At 40.3% G+C, this 16,681-nt stretch overlaps 2 protein-coding genes across 6 annotated transcripts in view; both read left to right on the top strand.

The window, feature by feature from the left end:
* Window positions 1-5,991, top strand: part of ANKRD45 (ankyrin repeat domain 45) — a 55,253-nt gene extending 49,262 nt beyond the window's left edge. For 2 of the 3 annotated variants that reach the window (XM_013061194.2, XM_013061193.2), the window contains exon 6: window positions 5,694-5,991. In XM_013061194.2, the coding sequence (XP_012916648.1) occupies window positions 5,694-5,788 (95 nt within the window). In that variant the 3' untranslated portion in view covers window positions 5,789-5,991. Of the gene's footprint in view, window positions 1-1,893; window positions 2,004-5,693 lie in introns of those variants that run through there. The other variant, XM_004761932.3, reaches the window with a different exon arrangement.
* Window positions 5,992-8,275: 2,284 nt separating this feature from the next.
* The window catches only part of SLC9C2 (solute carrier family 9 member C2 (putative)), a 102,756-nt gene continuing 94,350 nt past the window's right edge, over window positions 8,276-16,681 (top strand). The window contains exons 1-4 of one of the 3 annotated variants that reach the window (XM_045069570.1): window positions 8,276-8,457; window positions 9,433-9,633; window positions 11,662-11,762; window positions 14,158-14,286. In XM_045069570.1, the coding sequence (XP_044925505.1) occupies window positions 9,498-9,633; window positions 11,662-11,762; window positions 14,158-14,286 (366 nt within the window). In that variant the 5' untranslated portion in view covers window positions 8,276-8,457; window positions 9,433-9,497. The remainder of the gene's footprint in view (window positions 8,458-9,432; window positions 9,634-11,661; window positions 11,763-14,157; window positions 14,287-16,681) is intronic. The other 2 variants (XM_004761927.3, XM_045069569.1) reach the window with 2 other exon arrangements.

Here is a 16,681-nt window from a genome sequence, read left to right as displayed (position 1 = left end):
TGGCTATTATAAATAACAATGCTGTGAACTTTCCTATACAAATTTGTGTGACTGCTGGTTTTCATTTCTCCTGGGAGAATTGCCAGGCTGTGCCTAATCATTTAGAAAGTGTATGTGAAGACTCCGTTTTCTCCACATCATCATCAACATTTGTTATTGTCCTTTTAAAAAAATTTAGCCATCCTAGTGGGTGTAAAGTGATACCTTAATGTAGTTCTAATTTGTATTTCCTTAATAACGGATGATGTTAAGCATATTTTTATGTGTTTACTGCCCATTTGTATACTTTTTGTGGAGAGGTATCTGTTCGAATCCTTTGTCCATTTCCAAGCTGGGTTGTCTTTTTCTTGTTGATTTGTAAGTGTTCTTTATGTATTTTGTGGAGTCAAGTCCCTTATCAGATATATGCTTTGCAAAGATTTTCTCCCATTCTGTGGATTATCTTTTCATTTTCTTGTGTTCTTTGAGACAGAAAAGGCTTTAAGTTTGAAGTCCAATTTATCCGTTTTTCCTTTTGTTGCTTGTGTGTGTCATGTCTAAGAAACCTTGCTTTATCCAAGGTCACCAAGATTTACTCCTATGTTTTCTTTGTAAGAGTTTTGTAGTTTTAGCTCTTTTCTTTTAGCTCTATGGTCCATTTTAAGTTCTTTTTTATATAGGATGTGAACTCATTCTTTTTAATGTGGACACTCAGTACCTAAGATTTTTTTGTTTATCAAAAGGTGCTATGGTTTTTTAAAGGTTAAGACAAACAAACCTAGATCTTCTGGCAGAATATCCCTTGCCGTCTTTACCCAGTATCTGTAGCGCTTATGCATAGCCTCTGCCTAGTCCCCTGAAGGGAGACTGAGGCTTTACACCGTCCTTGTCTGTAAGCAGCCCACCTCCCAGTTTGTGAGTGAGCGTGCATACCTGAAAAGTTAAACTCAGTGCTGTGTATGTTCAAAGATGCCTAAGTATGAAGAGGAAGCATCATGAAGGAAGAGGAATTGCCTGAACGGATGGGTAGCAAGCGTGGAACATGAAGGGAATTCTAGAATGAAAGCCCAGTATGATGATGAAACGTTCAAACACAGGAATAGAGAAGTGGCCAAGATCCATTTGGCTGATTGTGGTTGAGTTTGTGAGCGGCAGTAGAAAACTAAGTTGGAGAGTTCTGGTGCTCACTTCATTAAAAGTACTGAATTAGAAGCTTGGAAGTTTGGTCTTTATTTCCAGGGCAGAGGGTTGCCATTAAAAGCTTTAGGTAGCAGAGAAGAGGAATTTAGTAGGGGAGAATACTACGGCTTTCCTTATAAAATGGCTGAAGAAGAGATTAGAGAGAGTGAGACCAACATAATCCAGGAGGGAGATGACTAAGGCCTGAATTACTAATGGTACCATTTGGTTCCCACTGTCTCTCTCTGCTCTACCACTGCCGTTAGCCTGGCCCGTAACCTCTCCCTGCTTCCCTTCCCATCTTCCAGGAAGATCACCTCTCCCCCCACATCTCCTCCATGCCCTCCAAGCACCCAGTATCTTACACTTTCATGCTATAGAAGTGTTAGGTCTTGATGGAACCTCTGAAATGACCCCCTCAGTTTACAGTGAAGAAAGTGAAGACCAGAGAGGGCAAGCAGTTTATTCAAAGTTATTCTATTCATAGCAGAATTAGGAAGAATAATACCGGCTTTATGGGAAATGTGACCTCATAGCTTTAAATATGAAAAAAAAGAGAGAGAGAGATGGGTAGGGGAAAATTCTTGACTTGACATAACACCAAGGCTTAATTCAAGACTGGTTCAGGCTGGGACATACTCATTTATTTCATGCCAATTATTTTTTAAAATGGCCTCATTTTTATTTTATAAAACAAGCTAATTGAGTGTAATTTTAAAATCTGCTTCCTTTCAGGTCATGTGAAAAGTGGCAAATCTGTAGCCTAAGCCATGGTCAGAAAAGAAGTCAAGATCATACCTTCTACTGAACATGTATTTAATAAAAGACCACACTTCCTTCTAGTATTTATAAAAGCAAACTTAATACGCCAACCGAAGTTAAGAAAATCGATGTGGGGTTTTATAAAAAGGTTTAAGTATGAAATTAAATCACCCTTTTCAAAATTTTACCTTATTCAGCATGCTTACATCCAGACGCTCTGGCCTTGCCTCTGCCGCAAGTGCAGGACCGTGTGAGTCCCACATGCTCTTTCCAGAGAGCATGCGGGCAAATCACTCACAAAGGCTCTCTGCAAGCCCTCCCATCTGCACAGAGAACCTAACAATTTTCTGTGTAACTGAGGCAGGACATTTCCATTCAACTGAGGAATTATATTAAAAAAAAAGATGTATTAGTTAGGAAAAATTCGTTCTTCCTTTCTCAAAAGGAAACTGTAGAACACCATTCTAGAGCAACGACTACTTTTCATATCCAAATTAAAATTTACCTGTGAGGTGGCATTTAGTCTGTTAGTGAAACCTCGTTTCTTTAACTTCCACCTCCTTGGTCTCTCTCCCTCTCTCTCTCCACGCACTTGCGTGCATGTGCGCGCGCGCGCACACACACACACACATTTAGATTTACCCTAATCTGTAGGTTTGGCGATATAGAAATTTTAGCAGGACTCCATGGTATCTTTCTTTCTGTTCTGTTTTCTATTGTTTAGGTTTTAAGTATCACTGCTGGTTTCATGTTAGTGATTTGGAATGTCTTTTTTTCCCTAGTTTATCTGAAAGCCCCTGAAACTCCCATTATTCTGATTTTGTGGAAAACTTTTCTAGAAAGAACATGTTTAAGAAAAAAACCCACATTTATTTGTTGTCCTTATGACTTCCTTTTTTGTCCTTCCCTGAAAGCTGGTTTTTCCTTATAGAGGGAAAGAGAAGAAATAGGGAATTTAGTTATTCCTTGTCCGCTGACATTTTCTCAACCATGATTTTTTGGTAACACTTTTAAATTTGTGTCACAGATTTTTAAGTTTTGAGATCATTTTTATGCATGAGCACTTGAGTTTCAGTTGCCTTAAGCAAAAGAACAGGGCAGTAACTGTCACTCCCCTCTGGAAGGCCCAGTGGTGTTTTGGGAGCCCTACAGGTGGTTCTGTGTTCGCTCCATCCTTCTCCTGCTGTGAGAAGTCCATTACCTTTAAGCACTGCAGCAATTTGGGACAAGGCTAGTTGCCATTTTTACTGTTTCTGCTCTAACTCTCTGTTTTCTGAGCCTTGCTCTTGAGTATGACATGACTTCCCAGGCATGTGGTCCCGGTAATTAGGGTGGATTCCTGAATCTCACTTCAGAGATTCCTAGGTGAGACTGAGGCACTTATGGAGATTTTGGTACAAAATAAACCCTTCTCTTTTTTATCTTTCAGTCCTTATCTTCAAACTTCCTAAAACTTGTAATGTATATAATCATGCTGTCTTTTGGAATTCTTTGATTGGCACCTTTATGTCATTATGGTTCCTTTACTTCTTCTTTTTTTAATTATTTATTTATGAGAGAGAGAGCGCACAAGCACAGGTTGGGGGAGGGGCAGAGGGAGAGGGAGAAGCAGGCTCTTCACTGAGCAGGGAGCCTGATGTGGGGCTCAATCCCAGGACACTGGGATCGTGACCTGAGCCATCGGCAGACACTTAACTGACTGAACCACCCAGGTGCTCTTGGTTCCTTTACTTTTTTTTCTTTTTTAAAGATTTTATTTATTTATTTGACAGAGAGAGATCGCAAGTAGGCAGAGAGGCAGGCAGAGGGAGAGGGGGAAGCAGGCTCCCTGCTGAGCTGAGAGCTGGATGTGGGGCTTGATCCCAGGACCCCGACACCATGACCCGAGCCAAAGGCAGAGGCTTAACCCACTGAGCCACCCAGGCACCCCAGTTCCTTTTCTTTTTTAACAATCTCCTTTTCTAACACCTTCACTAGTTTCTGCAGTCTGAATGTGCTTGTATCCCCCAAAATTCATATGTTAAGAGCTAATCCTAATGTGATGGTGTGAGGAGGTGGGGCCTTTTGAAGGTCTTGTCTTATGAAAGAGACCTTCAAACAGTTCACTTGCCCCATGCACCATGCAACGTTATAGTGAGAAGATATGTGTCAAGGAGATGGGCTCTCCCCAGACAGTGCATCTTCTGGCACCAATGATCTTGGACTTCCCAGCCTCCAGAACTGTAAGAAATAAATGTTTGTTGTTTATAAAGTATCCAATTGATGGTCTTTTGTTATAGTAGCTTGAACCAAGATGCCAGCTCCTGTTCTTCATCTTGCCTCCAGCAACGGAAACTTCTTGAAAGTCACCCCTAGCTTACAATTTTATATGCCAGGTATACCTCAATAAAGCTGTAAAAAGGAAAAAAACAACAACAACAACCCACAATTCTGACCCTTGGCAAAGAAGTCTGTAACTCTCCACCCCATGGCCTTCTCTGTTCCCAGTGTTAGGTTCCCTCCTCCTTTGGGGCACCCATAGTGCTAATAGCTACATATATATTCTATTTAATCGTTCACGTTTGCCTCCCCACATGAATTATGAGCTTTTTGAGGGTAGGGGTTTTGTCATGTTTTTCTTCATACCTTAAGCGCCTGTAAGATAGTAAGTTAATAAATAACAGTTGAATAAATTCTCTTTTGGTGCTACCTTATTCCTGGAGCTCACTAGTCTTCCTTCATTTATAGAACTTATTCACCTTTTCTAAAAATGACTCCTGAACCCTCCTCTGCATATCTTGTTTGTGCCAGTGCCCCATTTCTACTCCCACTCTCCCAGTAGACTAGCCGCATGTACACACAGCATCATGACTATGTATCTAGTTTTCCCCGTAACTTTCTATTTTCTGACCTTTACTTTGGATTCCACATGACTTTGTAGTCATGTGAACCTGGTGATTACTAAGGGATTCCTGGATCTCACTTCAAAGGTTCCACTGATGTGAGGATCTGAGTTTTGAGAGCTATAGTACTTCTCGTGATCTGTCATTGCATTGAATTCATGGGAGAGTTAAAATACCCTTGTGTTTTGAGTTTGAACTGTTACAGGTAGCTGCAGATGTTTTCTGAACACCCACAGACTAATTTCAGTGTGCATACTAGTAAATTAAATCACATTATTTGAGAAGTGGTCAAGCAAAGGCTAAATTCAGTGCTGTGATAAACTCTAGACAGTGGTTTCTAAAGACTTCTGTATTTTCACTGGAAAAAAATGTGAAAAAATGGAGGACATTGAAATGACATCACTAAGAAAACAACTACTATCTGCTATCACTATTACTTAATAAGAGACATTTTAACATCAGAAAAGAAGCAAAGGTATGATTCATTGTAAGGCTCTGCCCTTTAAATTGAATAAATTAAGCTTAATTATGGACTTATATATTTTTCTCATTTTGCCATGTATGCTGGAACTTTTGTCATGAATCACCACTGGTTTATGGTCCAGCCTTTGAGAATAACTGTCTAGACTGAGCTGAACCAGGCAGAATGCTATTTAGATTAACATGATGCCCCGAGTTATGATGCCCCGAGTTGTAAAGAACTGACAATATATTGACACTTGATTTGTGATACATTGTATTCTCCAAGTTGGCCACATCTCCTGCCCCACATGTTCTTCTTACAATGTGATCTTGACCTTCCTCATGCAGAGAGGTGGGTCTCTGTTTTCTCCTCTTTAATCTGAGCAGGACTGTGATTATAGTGGAAGTAATACTATGTGATTTCCATAGATCATAAAAAGGGATTCAGTCTCCAGTTAGTTCTTTTGAGATGCCCAGTCTTGGGAACCAGTCTGTATGGAAGGACCTATGTGGACAGAAACTGAGGCCCCAACCCGAAGCCCTGTCTGAGCTCCAGCTAGCAGTTCCCGCCAACCTACCAGCCACAGGAGTGAGCCATCTTGGAAGTGGATCCTCCAATCAAGCCACCACAGCCAGTGCTATATGGAGCCAAGAGAAGCCTTCTCTGTTGAGTCCTGTCAAAATTGTAGATTTCAGCTAAATAAATGATTGTTGTTGTTTTAACCTACAAAGCTTGGTGTCTGTTTGTTGTGCTGCAATATATAACATACCAATTTTGGATGCTGGAAGTGAGAAATGGATGTAACAAACCATAAAATATGTGGTATTGCCTTCTTTGGGATTGGATGATAGAAACCCAAAGGGTCTAGAAGAGAGTTTCAGTGAAAGCCTGCAGAATGTTTAAAGGCTTCTCGGAGGTGATTAGTAGGGGTTATGAGAGAGGAAAGCGTTAGTAGAAGCTGGAGAAAAGGGGCCCTTGTTAGGTGATGGTGGTAAGTTCAATCACACTGTTGTCTAAGTAATGAGCTTAATGGTCATGCTAAGGATTTTCCTAGATAGTAGTCAAGTGCCACTTGGCTTTTTCTATGGCAATATGAGAAGAGAGATGAGCTGAAAAGAACAGTTCAGTTTTCAAATGAAATTTAAAAGAAATATATTGCAACCAGTACTCACTGGGTTTAAAAATAATATTGTTTCTCATGCCTAGCCTTTCTAGATGGCAAAAAGTTCTCAAACTAGGAAATGGATTCTGAGAAAAAAGAAGAATCTCAGGTGGGATTGTGAGGTCATAAGGCCTTAGAGATACCTAAGGTGGTGCCTCCTGGAACTTCTGAGCCTTGAGATAGGCTTTCTCAGTGCCTCTAGGACGATGACCTCTATCTGCTGGAGGCAATCATTGTCATAGCTAAACCACAATGCAAAGAGAATAGCTCTCTGTCAATAATGGTATATATCATGCTTAGAAGCCATCTGACTGGTCCTATCTGAGTCCTGTGCCCATTCCTGAACCAACTATTATATAGGGGGATGAGAAAATATGACTAACCAGCCTTGTCTCAGCCAGATAATATAGTCTATTTTCAGAATATGCAGTTGGGATAGTGGAAACATACTGGGCAGCCTCTCAGCCCTCAGCTCCTAAAGCTATCATAGTCTACTCAGCTGGCTCTACCAAAACTGGTGAAATATGATTTATTATTGCTTTTCTTTGAGTTCTATGGGAAAAAATTATGAATTAAAGAAACTTGATCATCTCTATATTTTAGTTATATTCTATCTCTAGCAGAACTATGTAATCTAGAGCCAACTATGAATTTTGTCCAATTTTTCTCAAGGTATGAAGATTTTTCTAAAAGCCATGGAGAATCTGAATTTTGAAATGTAAAGCTTCATGAGACTTTCCTGTAGGGTCTAGGTGACCCAAGTGAATCTGAGGGAACGGCAGGATAGAAACTAGATAGAAGGTGAATGGACATTACTCAAAATGATATGAAAGCAGTTGAGAGAATTCAAGGTGACCAGAGGTTCGGATAACATAAAGATGAATGGGAGAAATAGTAGTGAACGTGGTAACCAAGAGAGTTAAGGGCGGGCATGGGAAAGAGTAAGGAATGGGTATCTCAAGAGACAGCCTGTGAATAAGATGGCTTTGTTGGCTGAATGGTTTAAAAGAACCATACCAGACAACAAAATGCTGAAGGAAAAATTTTGGAGAATGGTATATGGGTACCAAAGGTGGTTGCTTCAATCAGGGCCAGACATAAAGCTGTTGACTAAAACTCTTCAGTTGCAAGTAGGAATTGGGACTTTGAATTGAAACGTTCTTTGATATATAGTAATGGAGAAGATTGATTATAGAATTTGTGATCTCACTGCTGTAGTACTATTCTTGGTGCCCTGGGGAAGAGCATTATACTAGTATGACGTAAGAATGAGTAGAATTTCATTGTCACAAAATAACCTCCTTGGAAGGAAACTATAAATTGATTAGCTGTTCATTAGTTTAAATCTGTACTGTTTTTAGTGATTAGATTTGAGGCAAAAATATATTAATTTTGACATCACAGAATTTGGGATACGTTTGTCCTCCTGAGTGAGTAATGTTGTTTCTTCAAATTAAGGGCCAAAAGTGAGAAATTCCCATCAAAAAGGAGAGATAGGTAGAAAAAGAGAAAATGGGAAAGGAGGAATGAAAAAGTCAGATGGGAGAAAAGGTAGTGTTGAAGAGGATTAGGGCCGGAAAATGAAAAACAGAATATATATTTTAAAACATATAAGAGGATCTTCTGTCTACATGGTGAATGACCATTTCAGCTATTATGTCAGGCAAAGAAAATCAGTTAAAACAGTTGTGGGTATAGACACAGCTCCAGCATTAGGAAATGCAAGCTTCCCTGGAACTGGATCACTTAGCTGCTTCTGGGTTGGGGGTGGGGATGTTATATGTAGCCAATCAGAGTGAAAGTAAGTCGGCAAGCAACCAATGGGACTTAGGCATGGAAATGACTTTGGGTGTGATATCAGTTGGCAGTACTGTCCCTGGCAAACAGCCAGCAGAGCCGAGCATTTTTCTTTGTGATTTTCAAGAGCCTTCATCTTGATTTCAACTCTGAACCAGCTTGGCCTTGGAAGACGGTAACTCGGGTCTCGGTAGTTTGGAGAACTTGATTCGAGCGTGATGCTGTAATAACAGGTGGGGATGGCAGGAGGCGAAGGGCAATTTGAGGGACAGGTGAAGTGATTTGAAGATGTAGCATTTTGAATCTCATTTCTGGCCCATTTCTGCTTCACACCAGGATCATTGTGTCTTGCAGACCAAACACGTACAAAACAAAGAACCAAAGATTATTGGGGATACTTCAGGAACCTCTAAGAATTTTTAGGTTAAGGTTAACTGCAGGGAAACATAAAACCGAATGAGCCCTTCTCAGGACCACCACGTAGATTTTTGCAGGCTATGTCTTGCACAAGGGCGCCAGCTGAGGGTAGGTACTTGGACTGGAATCAAACCCATTATTTATGTGCCAAGCCACGTGCCCTGTCATTGGGAAGGGGAATTTTTCTAATTCACTTAAAGGCATTGTATGATAAAACCACAATTTTAGTCTTTTCCTTTGTTTTTAGGTTATTCATCCCACTTCTCCATCCCAACCTTATCTGGTGTGACTCTGCTTTGACCTCATTTCCCATTTGGGGTTTGGAGGGGCCCAAGAGAGGGGAAAAGGGACATGGGACTGACGTAGTAAAGGGGAATTCCAGAATGACTTGTACCCACAGAGGAAGAGGTACCGCTCCAAAAAAGTTCAGTTGATCGAATATTATGGAGAGTGGATTATGGGCCACATACTGTGTGCACAGCCTTAAGGAAAAATAATAACCAACCCTGGGCCTTGAGAAACTCACTATTCATGAGGAAGGCAAACACACCACTCATACAATGATTACGTGCAGAAATCAGTGCTGTTGCTCCCCTAGTATATGTAGAAGTGTGGAGGAAGTGTTCTTGGTGTTCCTAGGACATGCTCTTGGAGCAAGAGGTAGAAGAGGAAGTATCAGTGTGTGCTTCGTGACAAGAAGAAAGGTGCTCAGATCCGAGTGTGGTACCATCTTAGGTAGAAAGAATGTGGATGCCGCGCTCATTTTCTTCTTTTTTTGAGTATCCTAACAGGTTAGTCTGTGGTGGTGAAAATAATAACTCCTATATAAATTCAGCAAATTAGGACTGAAAACGCAATGCCAAACACGAACTCTTCCTTCTGGATGCAAGGAGAAGGTAACAGACCTGACTTACTCTGCGGGCGCACAGCCACCTACACCGTTGTAAATAGCTATTTCCTGATGCTTGTGTGTTCCACTGTTGTTTTGGGAGGTAAGTGCTTGTTTCCAAATGTCATCTTTCCTCTGCTCTCTGAACCTTTTTCAGGGCAGAAAGCCATCACAACGTCATCAAAAGAAGTCTGGTGGAACTGTAAGATGTGAGTGAACGCGGGCAGGGTAGCTTCATTTAATTATCAGTAGCATCAGTACAATGTTCCTTCCTTCAGGGGCATGTGCTGAGCACAGCAGAGTGGTAGGCAGAAGGGGAGTCAGACAGTTCCTTAACCTCAAGGAGTCCTCTCACTGGGAAGACAGGAATTGTGATGCAGTGGGGTTGGTGTAACTGTCCAGCGGTGGCCTAGAAGGCCTCATGCTGCCTGCCTGCCAGGCCCAACCTAACCAACATGTATCTGGGATGAGGACAGGGCAATGGGGGCAAATAGGACCCAGACATTTGTTCCACAATTTGCACGGTTGTTGCAATTAGTTTTGTCCATTTTATTATGGCTTTTGATGTGATTTTACTTCAGAGAACATCCCCCCCACACCAACCCCTAGTGGGGAATTAGGAGAGACTTCACAATTAAGGGACTCTTAAATGATCATTAAGAATTCAATAGGAGGGGCACCTGGATGGCTCAGTGGGTTAAGCCGCTGCCTTCGGCTCAGGTCATGGTCTCAGGGTCCTCAGATCGAGTCCTCAGATCAGGCTCTCTGCTCTGCAGGGGGCCTACCTCCCTCTCTCTCTCTCTTTCTCTCTCTCTGCCTGCCTCTTGGCCTACTTGTGATCTCTCTCTGTCAAATAAATAAAATCTTAAAAAAAAAAAAAAAAGAATTCAATAGGAGGGGCACCTGGGTGGCTCAGTGGGTTAAGCCGCTGCCTTCGGCTCAGGTCATGGTCTCAGGGTCCTCTGATCCAGCCCCACATTTCGCTCTCTGCTCAGCAGGGAGCCTGCTGCTCTGCCTACTTGTGATCTTTCTCTGTGTGTCAAATAAATAAAATGTTAAAAAAAAAAAAGAAGTCAGTAGGAATGGTGAATGTTAGTCACACGGATGAAATACCAGATTGAAAAACACGGGTACTTTATTACCCCAGTTCAATGCTAGTGATGAGGGAAAAGTTTCTAGTGCTCTTTAAAACATTTTTCTTTGGGAGAAAAAAGGTCAGCTGCTTTAAAATCCTTTCTGGAATTGGGAATACTATGAAGAAATGATGAAGCAAATACTCATCTTCCATTTTACTTGTCAGAGAGTAAAATCACCTCCTCTCGGGCAAGCCTTGAAAACACACACTGAAGACTTTGGTCCCCTGTGGTACTAGGAGGTGGTGGTGACCATGAATCTCACCAGCTCTAGATCCTTAATGATTACATAGAGATAAGTGCTCAGCAGTAAGGGGCATTGCAGAAATAGTTGGAGAAACATTTCTTCAGCCCTACACAAAAGAGTTATTCAATAAATATGCACTAATTCAGCTGGAAGACAGGAAACGCAGAATCTGGAATGCCAATGAATCTTGCCCTAGGCATAAAGTGATTGGATTAAAGTCCATACGTTGCTTCTGGAGGGAATGAGCTGAATAATACTGAACAGAGGAGAGAGTAGCAGGGTAAGAAAATGCACGTAGACAATAACGCAGGTCTCCTGTGACTTGTCTGGTGAAGGCAGCTTCCCTCTAGTTAGAGCTCAGTTGAAAGTATTTCTGACTTTTAGGAAAACTATAGAATATATGTTGCTGTAGTTTAGGATACGTAATTACTAATAAAAGGTATACCAGGTAGATACGACGTCTGACTTTTTGTAATCTCTCGTCATCAGATCCATAGATCCTCTTGTACAGTGATCATAATGTGCCTGTCAGTGGGCAAATGGGAAATTGTTGGAACTTCAATATTTTCCAGATTCACCTGTAAGAAAAGCTTCATTATGTGTTTCTTAAGAGACAGCATTTGTAAGAGCTGTCAATTGTTTTTTATATGATGTGACCCTCAGGAAGTTTAAAATGAAATAGAGAAAGGGGATATTAAATGTTTTGAAAGTACACATTATGTCTAAATAACACATACATGTATTTCTTCAGGATTTTTGAGGACCTATTTAAGGAGTTCTGAAGTCACTGTCTTGATAATTCTTTCAGCGTCAGGGTTTGTGATAGGACAACTGGCTCACAGTTCTATTAAGGTATGTATGTACCTTATGTATGTGTGTACAATAATAAGTTAGTAAAGAACAGAGACCAAAATCAAGGTCTACTCTCACCCTGTCTGTGAATGTATGGAATTAAAAAAAAGGGGGTGGGGGGACAGCTGGTATTCCTGGGTGGTTCAGTTGGTAAGTGTCTGACTCTTGATCTTAGGGTTGTGAGTTCGGACCCCGGGGTTGCACTCCACATCCACCTTAAATAAAAAAATAAAAATTAAAAAAATGTGAACAGCTTCTGAAAAAATTCATCTGATATTATAAATTTTGAAAATGAAAAACCATACAATAAAAGACATAAAATTAGAGGTCCCTAATATTAGGGTCCGTAATCAAAGGAGCAAGACTGATACAAAGCGGAGGTCAAGCAAAGCTTTATTTCGCGCCAAGCATCGAGAATCATACTGACGGGTCAGGGCCGTCTCTTGGAAAGAGGCGACCCCTCCCAGCCTCACAGACTAACTTTTATAGAGGTAGTTTAGCCGGGCAATACACAGGTGGCCTGTGAGATTGCAATACACAGAAAAAAACTGCAGTCATGCTAAGTCTGCCACACACAGAAAAAACTGCTAGGTAACATACGGGGGGCCAATTGAATTTCAATTTACCCGAGTAGATATATGCGCGCCCCACTGATTGGATGTCTTCACAGGCCTGACCCGTCCTTGTATCTAGGCTTTGCAAGTAAGTTCCTCTGGGAGGGGACGGGGTCAATCTAAGTTGACTGCGTAGGGACAATCTAAGTTTACTGCAACAAAATGGCTCCCTCTGATTAAGTAGGCCCTTATACTTAAGATAAGACATTAGTATGGAAGTGAGTAAAATTGGATTGCATTTTGGGTTCTGCTTTGGGAGCCTTGCTCTTGTTTCTTTCCCATGTCCGTGTACACAGGCTTCATTGTCTGCACCACAATGCAGATAATGATAATGTAGAGACATTATCAAAGGCAGCTGTTATTGTCATAATGAAACATGGTTACTCTTTCCTAACTGCTAGATTCGATGCAAAATGTGTCATATAATATATAATATAGATAGATACAAGAAACATTTTCTTAATTTACTAACTCTTGATTTCAAATGCATAACGTGATCAATAACAACTTGTCTCCCCTTTTATTTTTTTTTTTAAATGAAGATGATGCTTGTATCTGTCTAGGATTTTTAAAAGCCTCTTGTTACTCTTCTGAAACACTACTATGTAATGTTAGTAATGTTAGTAGCATTACTACTAACATCTTTTGAGTGTTTACTATATGCCCGGTTCTCTTTAAAGTGTTTTGTGTTTATTAACTTATTATTTATTCTTTTTTCCAGTTAAAAATGGAGCTGTTTAATTTTAAAAATGTGTTTTATTTGAGTATGGTTGACACATCATGTTACATTTGTTTTAGGTATCCAAAATAGTGATTCGACTTCTGTGTTATGCTATGTTCAACTTCTTACTAATTCTTGAGTTAATTCATCCACTTTCACAGAAACTCAGTGGAAGTAGGTATTCTATCCCATTTTACAGATGAGGATACTGAGGCACAGGGAGGTTAAGTAATGAAGAATAAAGTATTAGTTGAGTCCAAAACTTTTAAATATACAACCTTCACAATTTATGTCTTACATACACAGTATGTGCTATTATCTATGTGTTATTTTTCTCTACTTGATTCACTGAAGGACTTTATTGTTTTCTTTAAAGATTGATTTATTTATTTGAGAGAGAGGGAGAGAGCACCAGTGTGAGGGAGTGCAGGAGACAGGAGGGCAGTGGGAGAGAATCTTAAGCAGACTCCTGGCTGGCAGGGACCCAAACTGGGGCTCAGTCCCACAACCCATGAGACCCCAACCTGAGCCAAAACCAAAAGTCAGATGCTCAACCAACTGAGCTGCCCAGGTGCCCCAGCTCACTGAAGGAGAAATGAAAAATCTTAAGCAAATGTTTGTGAAATCATAAGTACCTGGGCAAGTTTCTCTTTTCTGTTTCTTAATGCAAATTAGAACAAATATCTAAAAGTCAAATAAAAAAATACTTATCTGTGGATACCTAAAGTCATGTCAAGGATCACCAGTGGCAGGGGTATCACTTGTGAAAATGCTGATTACAGTACTTATCACAAACAATGTTTATGTAGCCCAAACTCGCATAATTCTCTAGTGAACAGAGGACTGTGCATGCACCTCATCTGGACAGTCAGATCAAGAAATCTACAAACCCCTCAGGACTGGTCTTGTAGATAATTGCAGATAGTTGCAGATTAGAATATACTAAAACTTACAATGATTGATATCACATCAATTTCTAATACCTCAAATTACCTACCACTGATTTTTAATATGACCAAATGGCAGCCAACTAATTTCTTATTTGTTCTTGTTACTTTAGGTGTACCAAATTGTCTACCCTCTTCTAAGAACACCAAGCTTTTCACTTTATTGTTATTTTGCACCTATAATTATATTTATGGCTGCTTTGGATGTGGACTTTTATATCCTCAAGAATGTGTTTTGGCAGGTAAGAACACAATTTAAAAAAATTATGGTCAATCTTGCTTTATTTATTTATTTGACAGAGAGAGAGAGAGAAAGATTCCAAGTAGGGAGAGAAGCGGGCAGAGAGAGAGGGGAAAGCGGACTCCCTGCCCAGCAGAGTCCCTGAGATCATGACCTGAGCCAAAGACAGAGGCTTAACCCACTGAGCCACCCAGGCGCCCCAATCTTGCTTATTTATGTTAGCAGAAAATATGTTTGTCTATAAAGAAGATTAGTCATTGGCAAATCTCACAGTTTAGTTGTTCTATCCTCCTTATTCTGTGAAACCACTAATTAAAAGGGAGTGAGGGGGAGGGAGAAGGAATAAATATTTGCTGAGTGACCACTGTGATGAGGCACTGAGCAAGTGTCTCTATTTTGTATGTAAACAAATTGCAGTTCACAGATCACAAACAAGGCTGACAAATGGCAGAGCCTAGATTCTGATCTCCTATCTGACTTCATCTCAAATATATCTGTAGATTTGCCTGTTGTCACTGCTGACATTGTTTTACTTGTGGCTTCTCTTTTTCTTAATCATGGCTTGTCAGATGATTTTACTTTTTCTTTCAAAGAACACATTTTCTTTAGTTTTATTCTGTACCTTGAGTTAGAGGCTAGTTGATTGATTTTTAGTTTTCTTATTTTTTTGTATTTTGTACACTTAAAGTTTTAAATTTTCTGTAACTATTCTTTTAGCTTCACCGTGTTTTGATTTTTAGTGTTTTTTGTTTTTGTTTTGTTTGGGGGGGGGAGTGCACACACACCTGGCACTGGGGGAGGGGCAGCTGGAGAACCATAAGCAGGCTCCACACCCAGTGCAGAGCAGCAAGGGGCTCTGGCTCCCAATCCTAAGATCATGACCTGAGCAGAAATCAAGTCCAATGCTTAACCAACTGAGCCATCCAGGTCCCCCATGATTTTTAGTGCTCTCATTATCATCCCGAACCTACCTAAAACTTTTACTATACTTTTCCTTTAGACCATTAATTATTTTTTTCCCTATGTGTGGAGGAATTTTGTTTGTTTTATTTATTTATTCTTTTTTTTTTAAGATTTATTTATTTATTTATTTGACAGAGAGAAATCACAAGTAAACGGAGAGGCAGGCAGAGAGAGAGAGAGAGGGAAGCAGGCTCCCTGCTGAGCAGAGAGCCTGAGCGGAACTCGATCCCAGGACCCTGAGATCATGACCTGAGCCGAAGGCAGTGGCTTAACCCACTGAGCTACCCAGGCGCCCTATTTATTTATTCTTAAAGTATAGTTGACATACAATATTATATCAACTTCAGGTGTATATCCTAGTGATTTGATAATTATATACATATGAAAAGCTCACCGTGATAAGCATAGTTACCATTTGTCTGTGGATTTTGCTTTGGATGTGGACTTTTATCAAAATCATACAAAGATTTACAATATTAATGACCATATTTTCCGTGTACTTTTATCCCCGCGACTTATTTTATAACTGAAAGTTTGTATGTCTTAGGCCCCTTCTACTATTTTGCCCATCCCCCCCACCCCTTTCCCTTTTGGCAACCTTTAGTTCGTTCTCTGTATTTATGAGTCTATTTCTGGCTTTTGTTTATTTGTTTGTTTGTTTGTTTTAGATTCCACCATGAGTGAAATCATACAGTATTTGTCTTTTTCTTCCTGGCTTATTTCACTTAGCACAATACCCTCTAGGTTCATCCATGTTGTCGCAAGTTGCAAAATTTCATTTTTTTAATGGCTGAGTCATAGCCCTTTAAATATATGTGCCAGGGGTGCCTGAGTGGCTCAGTGGGTTAAAGCCTCTGCCTTCGGCTCAAGTCATGATCCCGGGGTCCTGGAATCAAGCCTCACATCAGGCTCTCTGCTCAGCAGGGAGCCTGCTTCCTCCTCTCTCTCCGCCTGCCTCTCTGCCTACTTGTGATCTCTGTCTGTCAAATAAATAAATAAAATCTTTAAAAATAAATAAATAAATAAATAAATAAATGTGCCATATCTTTATCCATTCATCTATCGATAGACACTTAGGTTGCTTTCATATCTTGGCTATTGTAAATAATGCTGCTATAAACAGGGATGCATATATCTTTTTGAATTAGTGTTTTGTTTTCTTTGGACAAAAATACCTAGAATGTTGGAAATAGAACTGCCCTATGACCCAGTAATTGCACTACTGGGTATTTACCCTAAAGATACAAACGTAGTGGTCCGAAGGGGCACGTGCGCCTGAATGTTTATAGCAGCAATGTCCACAATAGCCAAACTATGGAAAGAACCTAGATGTCCATCAACAGCTGAATGGATAAAGAAGATGTGGTATATATACACAATGGAATACTATGCAGCCATCAAAAGAAATGAAATCTTGCCATTTGTGACGACAT

This window comes from Mustela putorius, unplaced genomic scaffold, assembly GCF_011764305.1.
Source record: "Mustela putorius furo isolate JIRA1106 unplaced genomic scaffold, ASM1176430v1.1 tig00003942_pilon_pilon_pilon, whole genome shotgun sequence".
In the NCBI taxonomy this organism is placed as follows: Eukaryota; Metazoa; Chordata; class Mammalia; order Carnivora; family Mustelidae; genus Mustela; species Mustela putorius.
This window is presented reverse-complemented; position numbering and strand designations above follow the sequence as displayed.